The sequence below is a fragment of the Choristoneura fumiferana genome, chromosome 15 (genome assembly GCF_025370935.1).
Source record: "Choristoneura fumiferana chromosome 15, NRCan_CFum_1, whole genome shotgun sequence".
Classification (NCBI taxonomy): domain Eukaryota; kingdom Metazoa; phylum Arthropoda; class Insecta; order Lepidoptera; family Tortricidae; genus Choristoneura; species Choristoneura fumiferana.
This window is the reverse complement of record NC_133486.1, coordinates 14,166,986-14,185,503: the sequence shown is the minus strand read 5'-3', so window position 1 is coordinate 14,185,503 and position 18,518 is coordinate 14,166,986. Positions and strand designations below refer to the sequence as shown.

Below are 18,518 nucleotides of genomic sequence, written 5' to 3'. Positions count from 1 at the left end.
GTCTTGGGCTCGCAAAACCTTGTTTGTTAGAAACGCGAGATTTTGATTGAAAGTTTTACTCTGAAATCCTCGGTGAAAGAAATTCACAGTGGCGTTGGGGCGTCCTTTCTTAGATTACCAATTTAGAAGATTCAAATTATACAGTCGGGATTTGTAACCGAATATCTTAATTTATTTGTGATGAGTATTAAAGTTTATAGGCCCACTATGCCAAAATAGCGAGATGCAAAGATTCAGTCAGGTGGCAAAAGTAATGGAAGAATATTTTTAAGCAAGTCGATCTATTCGTGGATTTCTTTATGAAACTTTGTCTTTTCTTTCAAAGATTTCAAATCAGCAACATTCAATATTTCCCAAACTAATGAACACCATAGTTTGTTAGCGGTGTATTGGATAGGACTGTATTTAAAAATAAAAGCGACTGCTTTTGGCAAAATCTTACTATAATGTCAATTAAAAAAAATCTACTCCCGTCACAAGCCCATAGAGAAAAACTAACAAATACTATGTATAAAACCTAAACTGCAAACCTCCACATCATCCCCCCCGTGTAGCGCAGCTACACAACTACAGTCTGCAACCGAGCAAGCTTCCTGACGGGCCTTCTCAGCGTGCCCCCTTTGGTAGCAACGTCAGCGACTCTCACAATGCCATCTCTGCCCGAAATACTTCCACTATGCGCCCCATCGGCCAAACTCCTCGCGCATATCTGGGTCAACCACCAAGACAACATCATCTACTTTAAGATTTTCATGTTGGCTCCCTGTGCTCTTCTTTGGCCTCAGACTAGGTAGATATTCCTTAAGCCACCTGCCCCAAAAATGTTCAGAAAGTCGAAGAACCTTTTGCCATTCTTTCCTCAATGAGAATGCTCCATCGTTTAATCGGCCGGTGTTTGCTGGTTTGAAGAGGTGCCGATCAGGAAATGGAACGGAGTTAGGCTCTCGTACTGTCCGTTTTCGGTGACGTATGTCAAGGGACGAGAGTTCACTAGAGCTTCTGCTTCTAAAAGTAAGGTGTGTAGCAGCTCTTCTCTTGGGGATCGTTCTTTTAATGTTACAAGGAGAGCGGACTTTACTGTTTTCACAAGTCTTTCCCAGCAGCCTCCCATAAACGGTGCCGCAGGAGGAATAAAGCACCATTCTATGCATTTGCTGGCGGCGAAATCTTGGACGCCATCGCTGTAGAACTCGCACATTTGTCTGTTAGCTCCGACGAACGACGTGCCATTATCGGAGAGAATTTTAGTTGGAAGTCCTCGACGTGCAGCAAAACGACGTATGCTCATGATGGCAGAATCGGCTGAGAGACTCGTGACAATCTCGAGGTGGACTGCTCGTGTCGTCATACAAGTGAAAAGAGCAATCCATCGCTTTTCTCTGCGCCGACCAATCGAGACCTCGACGGGACCAAAGTAATCTAGGCCAGTGTTCGTAAACGGGCGCTGATGGTGTTCCAGACGCACATCTGGCAGGTCGCCGGTTGGTGGGATATGTGGTGTTGCCTTTCTTTTGGTACAGTAGGTGCATCTTCTTGAGGCCATGCGCACTTCGCTGCGGCAACGAAAAATCCAGAATCGCTGTTTGAGCTCATTTGTGACCAATTCGTTGAAAGCATGGGCAGCTTGCACGTGGTAATGATGAACGAGAAGTCGAACAGCTGGGTGTCGGCCATCCAGAATAATGGGAGAAGTAGTGGCGTAATCGGTGTTCTTCATATGCTTAATACGGCTGTCCAGTCGGAGTAGGCCATCTTCATCGAAAATCGGGCAGAGAGATTTCAACTTGCTGGATTTTGGCAAAGGCTTGCTATCACGAAGCAAAGAGATTTCTTCGCTGAATGAGTCTGTCTGAGCCTTTCGGAGAATGGCGATTTCAGCCTTCTGTATCTCCATAGCGGACAGCGGTGTAAGCTTAAATGGAGAACTGTTGTTAATAGTTTTAGAATTTGGGCTGTTATGTGCCAAAAGGGATCTAAACTTGTTGGCGCACTGAAAAACGCGTGCAGTTGCACGAATCAGGCGTAACCACTCACTGAAACGTGAGGGATCTGGCAAAACCGATGAAGGTGTAACCAGATGGGTTAGTCCTACATGCACCTTAGAAGGTTTCAACTCTTCCAAGATGGATGTAGCTTCAGGCATCGATGGTTCTTTAGGCCATTCACTGGACGGCAGAAGTAAGAAATCAGGTCCAGAGAACCATCGCGATAAGTCGATGTCGCGATTCTTAAGTCTTGTCGCGTCATCTGCGACATTCAAAACACCTGGAACAATTTCCAACTATTGGCATTTGTTATTTCGGTGATTTCACCCACACGATTTGCTACAAATGGTTTGAATGTACGCGCATCGCTGCGAATCCAACTCAGAACTGTGCTGGAATCAGACCATAAATAAATTGAGTCCGGGTGAACTTTATGTCCGGTACACACAGTATTGGCAAAACGAGCTGCAATCAGGCTGGCTTGGAGCTCGAGACGTGGTATGGATGCGGGTTTAAGAGGGCTAAGGCGTGCCTTTCCACCAATGAGAGACAGCTTCACCGAGCCATCCATGAATGTAAAACGCCAGTATGCGACGCATGAGTATGCCTCCTCACTTGCATCTGCAAATACATGGAGCTGTCTGTCAATGATCGACTCAGTTTGAAAACCACATCTGTACCAGCGTGGAATTTTGAGATCTGCGATCGTAGCTAGTTGACGAGACCAAGACAGCCATCTTTGAATTGCATCTGGTTGCAACTCGGTGTCCCAATCAAGACCGGTTCGCCATGTTTGTTGGAATAAAATACGTCCTTGAATGACCAGCGGAGTTAAAAGACCAAGAGGGTCATATACGGACATTAAACATGACAATACTTTTCGCTTAGTTAATTTCGCTTTCTCAGGAATTGGAGCCCCAATCCTAAAACCAAAGGTGTCATTCAAAGGATGCCATATAAGTCCTAAAGTCCTGACAAAAGCGTCAGGGCCTACGTGCACATTGACAGGTGGGGAGGCTCGTAAGTCTTCAGGCACGGCTGCAAGTGCGGCAGGTATGTTAGAAATCCAAGCTCGCATCTCCATACCGGCCGCCTTGTGTACTGTGACTATGTCAGCTGCAAGTTGAGTGGCTTCGCGCACATCGTCAAGGCTGCCTAAATAATCGTCCATATAATGCTCATGAACGATGGCTTTTGCTGCTGCAGGGTATGACTTCTGCAATTCTTGGGCGTTACGGTTTTTAATGTAAAGAGCAGTACACGGGCTGCAAACCGCACCGAAAATGACAGAAGTCATCCTGTATTCCTTCAACTCACAGCTGGGATCCTCCTCCAAATGTACCGCAAAGCATCACGGTCTTCCATCCTAATCCTGACCTGCGGAAACATTTCCTTAACGTCAGCAGTCATCGCGACGTAACCTTCGCGAAAACGAAACAATATGTGCAGCAATGACTGCAAAAGATCAGGCCCAGGGAGCAGAAGCGAGTTTAAACTGACTCCCGAGGTCTTTGCTGCTGCATCATGGACAACTCTTAGTTTACGCTTTTGAGGATGTATAACAGGGAAGTGTGGTAAATACCAGCGCAAAGGTGTGTGTGTTTCGTTCATATTGACACTACCATGGTATGTATCTTTCGTACACTCTTCTGCATAACCTTTTGTCATCATGTTGTTAATAAAATTACAATAGTCTTTTTTAAATTCGGCATCTCGAGCCATGCGCCTTTCTAAACCAAGGAACCTCGACAGTGCATGGGGATAGCTGTCAGGTGTATTAGGGTTGTTTTTACGCCACAATAGACCAACTTCAAACCTACCTGACGGCAAACGTTTGGCAGTGGACTCTAAAATCTCTAAAGCGTGTTTATCCTCCGTAGAGCATGTGTTTTCAAGTTTTGTGATACCTATGGAATCAAGGCGAAAATAATCTTTCACGATTTCATCTAGGTTACAGTCTTGGTCGTCTTTGATCGCTGTGTGGTTTATGAAATGCACAGGCTTAGTCCAGCTGCTGGACCTGCCGTGTAAAACCCAACCTAAAAGTGTGCGAGTGGCAACCGGTTGACTTTTTGAACCTTCCCTAACTTCACGACTTATAGTAAGGTACCAATGCTCTGCACCGAGCAGTATCTTTGGCGTTGCACTGGTTAGTGTAAGATCAGCAACTAAGTCTGACAAGTGTGGATATTTTGAGATGTCATCTGGTTTGATAGTTTGTGTAAACAGCGACAGTGAATCCATAGCCTTAGCGTTAGTCACTGAATATATCTCGGCACAGTGTTTGCCCTTGATAGAAAAATTCACAAGTTGAATTGGTTTGTGTGTTGACATTCCAGCTACACCATCAACCTTGATAGACTCCGCGGGACCGGACACACCAATGTGACGGGCCACCTCCGAATCGATCAACGTTGCTGTGGACCCGCAGTCAAGCAAAGCAAAAGTGTCATAGTTTCCACGTGGACCGCTCACTTGCACAGGAACTATTTTCAAAAATACTTGAGACATAGGTGTGAACATTTCGTCACTTGTGTGTGATTCAGTGACATTAGAAACGGTTACAGTTTTATCAGTGCCTTGGTGTTCAGTCACAACATTGTAGGAAGAAGACGGAGACTCGTCGGTGGCGCGGGGCACGTGGGGGGACGCCGCAGAGTGCAGGAGCGGGTGATGGAAACGCACGCACCCGTCGACACCACAACGACCAATTTTGCAAGTCCTCCAACGGTGTGACTTAGATTTCAGACATTTATAACATATTTTAGCATCTCGCAACCAAAGCCACTTATTATCTAACGTAAGAGAAATAAAATCCTTACAATCAGCCAGTTTATGTTTCTTGTTACAATAAGCACACAGTTCGGCGTTTGTGTTACGTGCAGATGTGACATTAATATTTTCACGTCGTGTAAAGTTGTGTGAAAAATTGTTGCCGACTGTACCATGCCGCCTACCTACAAAGGGCATGAATGTACTAATACCAGGCCGTTTGGTATAGTCAGGTATTAAACCAAAACGATTATGTTTGACAGCTTCAATGTCCAGAAACTCGGACAAAAGTATTATTTTCGGTACAGATCGAACGCTGCGATACGCATAATCTTTCCATTGACTGTACAAGATTGGCGTCAATTTATTCAATACCGAATGAAACAACTCTACAGAATAGACATGTTCAATCTGGTCTAAATTCTAATTACTGCTATACAGTTACGCAATCTACAAGCAAACTGATTCAACTCTTTCTGATCAAAGCTTATCTTTGGGAGATTCCGTACCACAGCAATCTCGTTCAGTACAACCATCTCGGGGAGCGCGAACGTCTGCTCCAGCATGTCGAGCACTTCTTCAGGTTGCTCGGCTGTGTATAGCAACGATGACACGCTCTCGAGGGCTTGGCCGCGCAGCGCGCCGCTCAAACGCACAAGATTTTCTACGGGTGTAAACAAATGTTGAGTATCACGATAAATACGCTTGAACATCAACCACTCTGTAGTTTTACCGCTAAACGGAGTGAGTTCAAGTTTATGTGAACATCTATGAGAATAATTATTCAGTTCTGGCTGTTTTGACAGCGAATATAAGTCATTTTTGTTTGTGTTCTCTGACGGTCGTGTAAATGACGGCGCATTATTTGACGTTGTTTTTTGAAATAAATTTGTTTTTTCATTTAGAGAAATTTTAAAACTTACTGGTTTTTTGTAAGTATAAGTTTGATCCTGAATTTCATGATTTTCAGCTTTACAATTTGCGCAATCGCGGTGCGATTGGATGGGCGCGATCGTGTGAAAACCATGAGTGTTAAGATCTCGTGAGAAAAGTGGTACACTTGGATTATTTACGTTTTCCGGACAAGCGTAATTACGTTCTAAGCTAATATTTCTCTCACCAACCATAGCGAGGTCCGCTTTCATTGATATGAGACTTTTCACATCCGTATCGACTTTTTCGTCAAACGGGCGGTTGCAATGGTTATCCTGGACCCATGACGCAGTGCGTGAAAAAGATTGACTGACCGTACGAGTGGATCGTTCCTCCACTTCCTGTGCTGCGAGTGATGCCTCCGCCTCAAGTTTTTCTACTCGCTGCATTTCTTCGAGAAGCTTACGTTCGTGGTTGAGTTTACGTTCGTATAACTGCTGCTCACGTTCCATACTACGGCGCGCCAATTGGGCTTCCATGGACAGTCGACGAGCCTTTATTGTGGCTGACGATCGCGAAGACGACGCATGTGACCTGGAACTTAGAGGAACATTACTTTGTTCAACAATGCACTCGCGAGGCGTCTCGGGACTCTTGGAAATGGGCGCTACGGGTGTATCAGTGGCTACGGTCGCGATGGGGTCCAAGTTTGTGAACCGACCGAGCCCACCCGCGGCTGGCGCTCCAGAGTCCGAGCGCGATACCGATACGCGAGCGGATTTTGCTGGTGTCAACAGCCGCTTTGTTTTTGATCGCGTGTTCATTATTATCGCGGGAGATGGACCATAAATGTAGTGGATAGGACTGTATTTAAAATAAAAGCGACTGCTTTTGGCAAAATCTTACTATAATGTCAATTAAAACAAAATCTACTCCCGTCACAAGCCCATAGAGAAAAACTAACAAATACTATGTATAAAACCTAAACTGCAAACCTCCACAAGCGGAATAACAAAATTTCCCTAAAAATGTGGATCAAAAACAGTACAATAAACATGTTACCCTCGCAAATGCTTTCCATCCACGTCTGCACTCACCATTAAACACTTTGGCGAACCTTTCTCGCTTTAATTAATCCTGTCCTAGAATAATACAAGTTGTTATTTTTGACATTCTTCTTTCCCTTTTGCTGCTTCAAACAGCTTATTGTATACACATTTAATATTGAAATTAAACATAACTTACTTACACACGCAAAAGGAATTTAGTTAAGAATGAGTTGCGCTGTTTTTTCTAGACTAGCCACAGTAAAATAAAAACACACCACCTGCTTCAAAGAATTTTGTAATCGATTCAGCTCTCAGTTCTAAACAAGATACTTTCAGGTTTTCAGATATTATAGATAACACTTAATTTGTACATAACGCGTTAATAATCACATATTGTTTGGACAAACAGCAAAATGTTAAAAGTCAATTTTAACGCCATGCGGAAACGAAAGGACCGATTCCTCAAATCAAAACACCCAAAATTGCCTACTTAAAAGTAGGTACCTACTTAAAATCTATATATTGCTGCAGAAAAATATTTAATTTAAATTAAACTTTTGACTAGTTAGTTAACAACTTTAGCTCTAATTTTCTACTAGATACTCTATTTCAAAAATCTGCCACGTAATGAATGTCTTTCCAATTTTTTTTAATGATACACTTTTTAAACAAGCTCGGAGATTTTTATAAATTCAATAAGATAAAAAAATTATGTATAACGCAATACGGGAGGAACATAAATATTTTTATGGGATTGCGGGGAGCGGGGACGCGCTTAGCTCCATACGCTGGCTGTAAGCCGAGGCGTTCGATCGTGTGTCGCGCTCCGCGGTGGACGCAAAGTTTTGTGGTGTGTGATACCAAAGTGACGCATGTGTTGAGGATATGCCGTCGGATTAGGGGGTTCATGGTGAGTGTTCAAAAACTAGTTTTAGTAAACTTTTTGTAAAGGCTGGCTATCGCTGTTCTCGTTTGAACAAAATTAGCGTATGGGGTTAATTTGGTAGGAATTGCAGTGAAATCGTCGGCTCGTAGGTGTTTTGGAAAATAGTTTTAGGGCAATCTATTTTGAGTTCGTTAGTTACAAATCGTGTTTACAATTCGATAAGAAGTTTTTAAAAGCAAGTTCTTTTTCTTTGGTTTTTTGATCTGCTATTCTAGATTATTTATTATGTCTTATCGTGTACGTTCAAAGGAAAAGTCATTACGATTTTTCTTGTTAATTAATGCGATGTCACTACGACGCGTTTACAGTGAAATGGTTCCATGTTGGCTCATGAATTAAAGTCCTTAAAAAATTAACTATTTAATATACATATTTAGCACTTTTCATTTAATTAAGTATTGAATCATGATTCGTAATCATGCAGAAAATCTACTAATTGCGTTTAAATAAATTACAATTTAACAAAATAAAAACTGGGCTAAGCCAACTCACGTCAATTCTCACAGGAATCTCCAATCCTCTATACAACATCAATAATAAAATGAATAAATAAGTATGTAAATTAAAATTTTAATAATTGACATTAAATTATAAGTAGATACCTGCCCATTTTATAAATACCTATTACAATTTTTTAAGTACTTAGCACTATTAAAATAACCTGAATTCATTTATTTATATTTTATATACCCAAGCATATTATGATTTAAAAGCCTTGCAGCTGATGCACAGATGAAAAACAGAGCAGTGATATAGTCTATGTAAGCACCTTTTAATTACGCAACATTTAAAAATATCCTATCTCATTACAATACCAGTGTCAACTAAAATGAAATCGGATTATTTTAACAGATGATTAAATCAGTTTGACTGAACCGTACCTCATTGTTTCATAGTTTTTATTTTTTAATTGTGCTCTACCAATATTTCCATACACTAAGCGATATAGAAACTGTATATACCACTTCGAAATCGTGACTTAATTTTAAACTAAAAACTCCCATCAGAAACATTTACCACCCCTGTAAAGGTTTATCATTCAGTTATAAATACTAAGGAGGTTAGATTTGGATAACATTAAGAGTAGATATATTAATTTCTAAATGAAAACGACAGTATTATTATATACGTGTCAAAATATAAGAGATTAGCAAATTAACAATTGACCTTCTCCCAAAATCAGCTAAATAAAGCTTGTGTTATACTGAACAAAGGATACTAAAAGATATATTTTTACGAATAACTGATATTTATTAAGTACCTATGTAAGTAGCTACCTACAATAATGACGCATAAGAGATACGAACATAAAAAAGAAAATACTATTGAAATAATAACTATACTGAAAATAAATACTTGAATATATTATTTATCAGCCAAGACTCGAAACAAACATTCGTAGATATATTTAATATATGCACCGACCGAGGATCGAACCCAGGACCTCAACTTTTGTAGTTTTCTCTAACCATTTGGCTATCTGGTCATCAGAATAATAAATATATCTAATTCAGTTGAGACTATTTGCGTGCCACGTTTCATTTAATTAAACTAAATGACATGCATAAAGTGTCAAGCTTCCGGGCATCTAAATTAATTCCAGCCACTCTAGGCTACGTAATTTATAGTTCACTAGCCTTTACTCTTGGCTTTACTTGCAAGAACAATTATATCAGTAATTCCTACATTCTTAATGGACATTACCTCTAACTCTTTTAGGTATAATAATTGCTATTTGCAATACAATATTAATAACTATTTATTGTACACGACAATAGTAAGCGATACAAAAAACAGGTACACAGTAAAATTTGGCGTGTAAAAAAAAATTGGAAAGTTTATGAAAAAAAGTCATAAACGCATAAAATTCATCAAACAAAATGAAGAGCATAGCGAGACGTCAAATACATACAATTTGCATAGAAATTCAGCCAAGCAGAGTAACATTATCTTCGCTGGTAATACAAATCAGTGCACGGTACGGCACACGTATTTAATTTAAGCATGGAACACGTTTTATCCATCTACGAAACATCTCTTTTATCTCAATTTACTAAACGACCTTCAGGAAATTCGTAGTCATTTTTTTTCGCGTTCACTCATTTTTGGCTTAAAAAAGTTGACAATTGGGTCGATCAACTTTCTCTTGTACTTCGTTGCGTTGTGTCCCCTGGACAACTCTTTAAAACCGTGAGTTTCTATTATGCTTCATCATCCCAGCCTATATACGTCCCACTGCTGGGCACAGGCCTCCTCTCAGAACAAGAGGCTTGGGCTATAGTTCCCACGCGGCCCAGTGCGGATTGGGAACTTCACACGCACCATTGAATTGCTTCGCAGGTTTGTGCAGGTTTCCTCACGATGTTTTCCTTCACCGCAAAGCTCGTGGTAAATTTCAAATGTAATTCCGCACATGAATTTGGAAAAACTCAGAGGTGCGAGCCGGGATTTGAACCCACGACCCTCTGTTTGAGAGGCGATAGGTCAAACCACTAGGCCACCACGGCTTTTTTTTTCTATTATGCTTTCTGTTGTTAAAAATCATCGAGCGTACATTTTTATGAAGCCGTGGTGACCTAGTGGTTTGACCTATCGCCTCTCAAACAGAGGGTCGTGGGTTCAAATCCCGGCTCGCACCTCTGAGTTTTTCCAAATTCATGTGCGGAATTACATTTGAAATTGCTGTAGGAACTGTCAAAAAAATACCAAAGCAGTTTGCTTTGTTCTCTTAATATTGAGCGTTTCTTGTACCGCTGGAAAATGGCGTAAAAAATCATTTAGCTAGATCTTCGCTTTTGATCAAGCGATCGTAAACTTCAGGATATCTAAAATATCAGACTTCTGCGGAAACAAATTTGGTGCCCACGCTTACTTTGTAGAGATTAAAATTCAGACTAAAAGAAAGACTAAATCTAAAGATCTAAAGTGGAGATAATGAGATTATAGAAATCTACTTGATCTCCTAAGAAAGACAAACAAATCCTGTTTTTCCATTCGTTCAATTAATCCTAGTAATTAAGGAAACCTCATTAACTATTTAATCGCGCTTCGCTTAGAGCACACGAGAGCTTCTTCTTTTTTTCACGAAATTACCGTCGACATAAGAAACAATTTGCTTGCCAATTATAATTGTAACTTAATTTTTAATTAAAATTACTTGTCACAAAACGTTAATATTACAATTTAAATATAATTAGAACTTATATTATTGATTACCAAGATTTTTAGATAGATATCAAGGTAAAAATCACACGTATATTTATGTATGTAAATATAAAAATAAACTCTATATCGCATGGTTGAGTATATATTTGTCTTAAATTATCACATCCGCCCGGAGAGATTTCTCTATTGTGGTGTCCCCCACGCTGTACAAAAGATCCCTGATCAGATTAAAAATGTCCTAAAAAAAGGTCAGTTCAAAAGTAGCCGAAACGGCGAGCGTGTATGAAAAGACTAATGATGAGTATTGAGGAAGCGAAAAATGTTATGCCAGGATCGTAGCTGGTAGACACAAATAGTCTCTGTCTAAAGGCGTGGTTGTTGTCATAATCATGATCCCAGCCTATATACGTCCCACTGCTGGGCACAGTCCTCCTCTCAGAATGAGAGGGCTTGGGCCGTAGTTCCCAGGGCCCAGTGCGGATTGGGAACTTCACACAGACCATTGAATTGCTTCACAGTTTGTGCAGGTTTGCTCACGATGTTTTCTTTCGCCGTAAATCTCGTGGTATTTCAAATGTAATTTCGCATATGAATTTCGAAAAACTCAGAGGTGCGAGGGGGGTTTGAACCCACGGTCCTCTGCTTGAGAGGCCATAGGTAAAACCACTCGGCCACCACGGCTTTTAGTTATTGTATGTATGTCAAAATTATTGTTTAGTTGAATGATTGTTTCGTGTACCTACCTCGTTTCGTATAAGTATTTTATCCATGCCGTTTTATAACATGTTGACTTGTACCGTTTATACATCTATACGTAATAACCCTTTTACAGCGCTACAGCTTCTATCCAATCAATAGAGTCGGACGTTTACCGTTCACTCTATCTACCCTATAAACCCTTTATACGACATCCCTTAGTACTATTAGCCCTCGTTTTGCAATACAAATAACTCCACGGCACTCCTTTAACAATGAAAACAAGACTTTACGCGACTGTTGGAGGGTTAACTTTGGATACAGAGTACACACTGTGGACAATTTATGGTAATTAATGGGATAATCTTTATTGTTTTTTGTATTGGTGCTTAATGGGTTATTTGGCTTATAAATTGTTTGTTTGTTTTGAGTTACTGTTAAATGAATTGGTTACATAAATTTTGCTGTTTTTGGTGAGTTTGATATCAGTGCTTGGGTGTTTAGATAATGGGAGCACAGAGTCATGGTTTCAAATAATTTTATCGCACTGTTTTAATTTGGTTAGCACTGGTTTTAATTTGCTTAAACTGAATAACTTTCTTCAAGGAAAATAGATCGAAAAACGAAAAAAAACTTCAGACTCCCATACAAAATGTATTGGTTAGCTGACCGACTAAGTATGGAAAGGGAAAAAAAATCGTTTTTCGACCTAAGTTCGTTTTAGAAAGTTGTTCAATTTAAGCAACACTCACCTGTTTAAGTAAAGAATCATCATTTGGTACTATACGTGACTTAAACCCAGTATTATACGGTGAAGATAAATATGAAATATGTATGAATAATGTAACCAAAAATATTAGCTTATCGCTTTGTGGAAGCTTTTATTGATTGTTTTGCATGAATAAATTAAAACTTGTAAGTCCAATTTGATCCAGTTCTAGTACTCAAATCGACTTGTATGAGATATTATCTAACTTGGGTGAATTTATCTTGAATTTTCAATTGTACAATCAAAGAAACGAATCGCGTACTAAGATGGAGGAGCCTTTTGTGCTACTACAGTCGTATTAAATTCCTCACAGCCAAATATTTAGGTCATAGCGAAATTGACTATGAAAAGTCGCCCTAGTAGGTACGCGATTTAGTTTTTTTGATTGTACCTCGGCCAAGAGCGAGTTGAACACGCATTAAAGGCTAAAATATCTATAGTGCGCTTTAAACGGGCTGATCTACTAAGGAAAATGTAGTTATGAGAAGTAAGGGGTAATTTTAACTACCTCACACTTTTGTAGTATATTTTTATAGACACTACTACGTTTTTTTTATTATAAAAGACATACGGTTCCGTTTGGACCCTTCGGGTACAAAACCCTCAATAAGGAACCTAAATAATAGCAATAGCGGCACTTGTTTTGTATTATATAATTCCGCAGTATTATATAATTATCCTTTGACGTACCACGTAATACCCGCTAAGTTTTAACCTTTAATTGTAACCTGATACAAACCGTTCTGGAACAACCGGGTTCGAATCAATTAATTAACATAAAGCTATTAAGCTTAAGGAGGTACAATTACTCGTTCGGCGGTTAACTGTACTGTGACAAATAACTGACGTACCACAGCCTTAATCCAACTTAAACATTACATTCACAATTAGTTTGTTAAACGCTCAGTCTGGTGTTATTTTGTAGTGATATTTGATATTCCACCAACATGATGGACGGATGACTTGAGACTTTATTGTCTAAGTCCAAGTCAAAGTCAAAGTCAAAGTCAAAGTGATTTATTTGTAAACATTTGTATAACTGATTACAGTGATGGAAAAATTTGGCATGGAACATTATGTTTTGCCGGTAGGCGTACAATTATCAAAGATGAAATTAAAATTAAAACTAGGATTAAAATAAAATAATATTATAGGTACCTATACAAAAAAATAAATAATTAAAATATATAAAAAAGAGATTTTAAGTATCATGTCAATGCTAATGAAAAGTAATTATTTGATTTAAATTGTCTGTAAAAAAGTCTGAAATTGAATAATAGCATTTAGAAATTAAAAATTTAGAGAGCTTATTCTTAAACTCCTGCAGTAGCAGCAATCTCAAGGCAATAGATACTTTGTTATAAATTTTGCTATTTTGCAAGTGTGTTAGACTCTAATAATAATAATATCACAATCGTTTTTACCACTTCTTTTTGTCACACGGTATAAGACGACGGTAGAAAGAGATGATAAATATGATAGCAAACGTCAGCGCTTTAGACAATACAGCCTCTCGTTAAAGCCGTGGGTTCACGGTGGTTGCAGGCCGCATCCAACCGAAGCATGCTTCTCTAACACACTTCGAATTAGACAATAAAGTCTCAACAATGAATATTTCTTGGTCAAAGAATTCCTTTTTTCCGTGACTGGATGGCTGAGGGAGTCCTATGTGCAACAATGTACAGTCACCAGCACCAATATCTGGCACAACAAGCGTATATAAATATCTGATAAGACTCTATTTCTAGGGCCGGAGGTGTCAGATATTTTTGTACGCTCCGCTGTGGCAGAAATTAATGCTGGTGACTGTACGTCCTACGGCTGATATGATGAAGATGATGATACTCGTCATGTTTTGTGCCAAATGAATGTCTTCACATTTCCCAGCTCACGTCAAAAGGCAAAGGGTTCTAAGTTCCAAACAGAACGTGGTCTAATAAAATATGCCCTGGTTGATTAATTAAGCAAGTTCAGCCGTCGACGGCGCTTTTGTAATTATTTAGATATGCTCTTGGGATACCGCTGTGTCATCTGGCTTTGCCTGGGCCCGTTTAATGACATGCGGATTACTTTGCGGGTCCTTGTTTTAGGGGGGTACTTTTTTAGGGTTCCGTTCGTAAATCTATATACAGAGCGCCAAAAATAAATATTACTATAAAGAATTTACAAATTGCGAGAGAAATCCCTACAAAATGTGGCAACTTATAAATAACCTATCAAAAAATAAAATTAAAACATCATTCGTCCCAAAAAACTAAGTCTCCCTTAGGCGTGATATCAGATCCAAAAGAAATTTGCGAAACATTCAACAATTTTTTCTCTAGCATAGGGTCCCACTTAGCCACTCAAATACCAGCTCAACCCCAGAGTCACAGGTTGTTAAATGAAAATGCAAACGTATCGAATCTGACATTAACATGTATTACACCCACCACCGTAGGAGAAGTGGATAAAATTATAAATAACTTAAAAACAAATGCTAGCTGTGGTTTGGACGGAATTAGTGCGAAAATAATTAAATGTGTTAAAGAATTAGTAGTTGTTATTCTGACTGCGTGTATCAATAAGTGCTTAAACGAAGGCTATTTTCCCGAATCTCTTAAAATTGCTAAGGTTACTCCCATCTTTAAATCAGGCAATAAGCTGGAACCTGGAGATTACAGACCTATATCTGTGCTTCCAGTACCATCCAAAAATTTTGAAAAGATAATACATAATCGACTCAGTACATTTCTGGATTCGCGTGACTTCATGTCTAAACATCAATATGGGTTTAGGCCCAAATCTAGCACACTCTCAGCTACTATAGACTTAGTTACAAAAATTAAATTAAATATTGATAAGAAGAATATTGCACTAGGCATATGCATAGACCTAAAAAAGGCGTTTGACACAGTAAGCCATGAATTACTTTTGCAAAAACTAAAAGACATAGGTATCATGAACTCTGCATATGAGTTATTTAAATCATACATCACGAACAGATACCAAATTGTAAAGATAAATGAGCACCAAAGTCAACCTCACCTTATGACATATGGCATTCCCCAAGGCTCTATCCTTGGACCGTTGCTTTTTTTAATCTTTATTAATAGTATACAGGATATTGGCCTGGAAGGGGAAATCACCTTGTATGCCGATGATACCAGCTTATTTTATTTTGGTCACTCAATCGATGCAATGATATCGAAAGCTCAACGTGATTTAAACAAGTTACACGCTTGGATGCAGTCTAATTTACTTACTATAAACATAAGTAAAACAAACTATATCATTTTTGCTGCGAAAAACAAAAACATTGGCGACATTAATCAATTAGCTATAAATGGTGAGCCCATTCATAGAGTCACCAAGGTGAAATATTTGGGTCTGATTCTTGATAGTACCCTCTCATGGAAACCGCATATATCAAAAATCCGAACCAAACTGACTTCGTTAACAGGTGCTTTGAGGGGCATAGCTCGATGCCTACCAACGAGGGTACGTTATAATATTTATAACAGCCTAGTAAAATCACATATAGAAATACTTAATTGAAGTGTGGGGATCGGCAGCTAAAACCAACCTCAAAGCTTTACAAACTACCCAAAACAAATTATAAAATCATTATTTACCTACAAATACCTTACTCCTACTACAAAAATCTATAAAGAAACAAAACTCCTAAATCTATCTCAATTGTATAAATATAACACCTGTGTGCTTATTCGGAAAATTTTAACCAAAGATATACATACTAATATTACTTTTACAAAACACATGCAAATTCAAAAACGCGTTACTAGGCAAGCAAATAATATAATCTTACGTAAATTTAGGACAAACTATGGAAAAAAATGTATCATGTACGACGGAGCACAAACATACAATAAATTGCCTAGAGATATAAAAGATGCCAAATCATTAAATACATTTAAAAAACTACTGAAAAGCCACATAGAAAGGGATTTTTCACTGCTTCAATAAAATGAACCGCTAATCCGCGGGTACGCCCGCTCCGCCCCGGTACCATGTCGTGGCCTTAGTAAACATCGAAGGATAGAAAATGCACTATTAAAACTACCTTCAAAGAATTTTGTAATATAAGTTAGTAAAATAAGATAAGTAATTAAAATTGTTAATTAACGTAATAAACGTACTTGCATGTATACTCGTACTCTAAGATAAGTACGCACTGTTTTCCAAACCATTTTTTAGAATTAGTGTTTTTCTCTGTAAGTGAATGTTTATATTCTTTTGAGAAAATAAAAATCTTAAACCATAAATCGCAGCAATTGGTTAGTAAGGCTGCATTTTCTGTTTACCGTCTTTAGATACTGTATGGATTCAAACGTTACTTTGCGGAAAACTATGTTTAAAATTAAAACGAAAAAAAAAAGTAAAAGGATCAAAATAATGTAAATAAAAAGGTTAGATTAAAAAATAATTTAAACAATAAAATATTATTATTTTAGAATCATAATCATCAATAATTCATAAATTAAACACTTTTTGAAACTAAAGGTTTTACTCGACGGGTAAAGGTTTATGGTTATTTTCGCTTTTTAGTTTGGGTACTCCACGAGTATTCATAGTATTTGGGACCGAAAACGCGCAAGTTTTTTTCCCATTATCGCCATTCTGTGAGATACGCCCTTAAGCGGCGCGTGCTACGAGTGTTCTTACGGGTACTACGCCCATTCGCCTAAAGCTAGAAATGTTTGTGCTCCTAGCCGTGTATACATAATACCTTGGAGCAAAAACAATGTCAATAAGGATCATGATATTTAGTTCTGTGAACAGTTTTTACACGACTTTTAGTTGGTAACGGCAAGATCGTATCTTCAGCATCTTTGTTTAATTTATCTAGGTATAATAACATTCACTTATTCCCTGAATCACGCTAAGCTCTAAGCAATTCAAAGAAATCTCATTGTATTATATTTATTGAAAACCAAATTAGCGTGTACCTTATATAATACCTCCAAAAGAGAATAAACCCACAAAAGACCAAAAACAATAACTGGCCCGCTAAAATCCTCCCTCATTTTTGCCATTTTAACAACTTCGAGGGTACATTTTTATTAAATAACCAAGAGCACTTTTAGGTGGAAAAAAACCGAATCCTCCCCAAGGGGAGAATTCTCACGGAATAAAAAAGGTCCGATGAGCAGAGATAGGCCCCCGTTGCTTGGGACGGAATTCTGACGGCGTTTTGACTTTAAATTGCTATTAAGACCGACAAATTATCCAATGTATCGAGTGCTGGTGCGTTGATGTGTGGACGGGTTTGTGGCGAATGTATTTCCGCTTCCGTTTTGATCATTGATTATGCGCATGTGCGGATATTGACGTTGTCTTTTACCATGTCTTCTTATGGACATATTGTTCTAGATAGAAAATCCGATTTAGTTAATTGTGTTTCCCCATCGTTTTGTATTGTATATACTGTATGCTGATAAGTGTGTATTTGAATTTTTCATTTCGAATCCATATCCCATAAGTGGTGACCCCGACGTGATTTGAACACGCAACCTTCTTATTAGCAGCAACTTTTATGAGCTTTCAATTTAGTCATACTTATAACGAGTCTACTGACTAACAGACCACTATTTCACCAACGTTACAATTGACAGTGATATAAGTGACAATATATTTGCTGTATCTAAATTTAATGATAATAAATTAGAATAATTTTTCCTAGTCGAAATTTATTTGTAGATTTGTCTGTAAATCTTGACATGAGATTAAAGCTGTGTCAGGTTTGCATTATAAGCCGTGGTGGCCGAGTGTTTTGACCTATGGCCTCTCAAGCAGAGGATCGTGGGTTCAAACCCCGGCTCGCACCTCTGAGTTTTTCGAGATTCATGTGCGGAATTACATTTGAAATTTAGCACGAGCTTTACGGTGAAGGAAAACATCGTGAGGAAACCTGCACAAACCTGCGAAGCAATTCAATGGTGTGTGTGAAGTTCCCAATCCGCACTGGGCCCGCGTGGGAACTACTGCCCAAGCCCTCTCATTCTGAGAGGAGGCCTGTGCCCTGCAGTGGGAAGTATATAGGCTGGGATTATGATGATGATGATGAGGTTGGCGTTACAATTGCATATTTTCAAAATGACTCTCTATGAAAGTAATAGTCGCACGTGTTAGCGTTTCGAAATCGCCCTGAGGCCGTATTCTCTAACGTTTCTGAGGGCCGCGATCGCAATCAAATGACAGTTTTTGTATGCGGAATCTGACATTTGATTGCAATCGGGAGCGTCAGAAACGTTAGGAAATAC

The 18,518-nt window shown here is 38.7% G+C and overlaps 3 protein-coding genes across 4 annotated transcripts in view; 1 reads left to right on the top strand and 2 right to left on the bottom strand.

Annotated features, from left to right (window-relative positions):
- Positions 1-880: 880 nt before the first annotated feature.
- Positions 881-5,323, bottom strand: LOC141435909 (uncharacterized). The gene is made up of 5 exons (XM_074098748.1): positions 5,267-5,323; positions 4,096-4,274; positions 3,072-3,250; positions 2,093-2,265; positions 881-1,990 (listed from the first exon to the last, which is right to left on the bottom strand). The coding sequence occupies exons 1-5, from the start codon at positions 5,321-5,323 to the stop codon at positions 881-883; spliced, it is 1,698 nt and encodes a 565-aa protein (XP_073954849.1).
- Positions 5,190-6,628, bottom strand: LOC141435646 (uncharacterized). The gene is made up of 2 exons (XM_074098383.1): positions 6,005-6,628; positions 5,190-5,421 (listed from the first exon to the last, which is right to left on the bottom strand). Exons 1-2 carry the CDS (start codon positions 6,452-6,454, stop codon positions 5,404-5,406), a joined length of 468 nt encoding a protein of 155 aa, XP_073954484.1. The 5' UTR covers positions 6,455-6,628; the 3' UTR covers positions 5,190-5,403.
- Positions 6,629-7,483: 855 nt separating this feature from the next.
- LOC141435449 (uncharacterized) overlaps positions 7,484-18,518 on the top strand; it is an 80,640-nt gene continuing 69,605 nt past the window's right edge. For both annotated transcript variants that reach the window (XM_074098130.1, XM_074098129.1), the window contains exon 1: positions 7,484-7,589. The gene's annotated coding sequence lies outside the window, so the exon portion shown is untranslated. The remainder of the gene's footprint in view (positions 7,590-18,518) is intronic.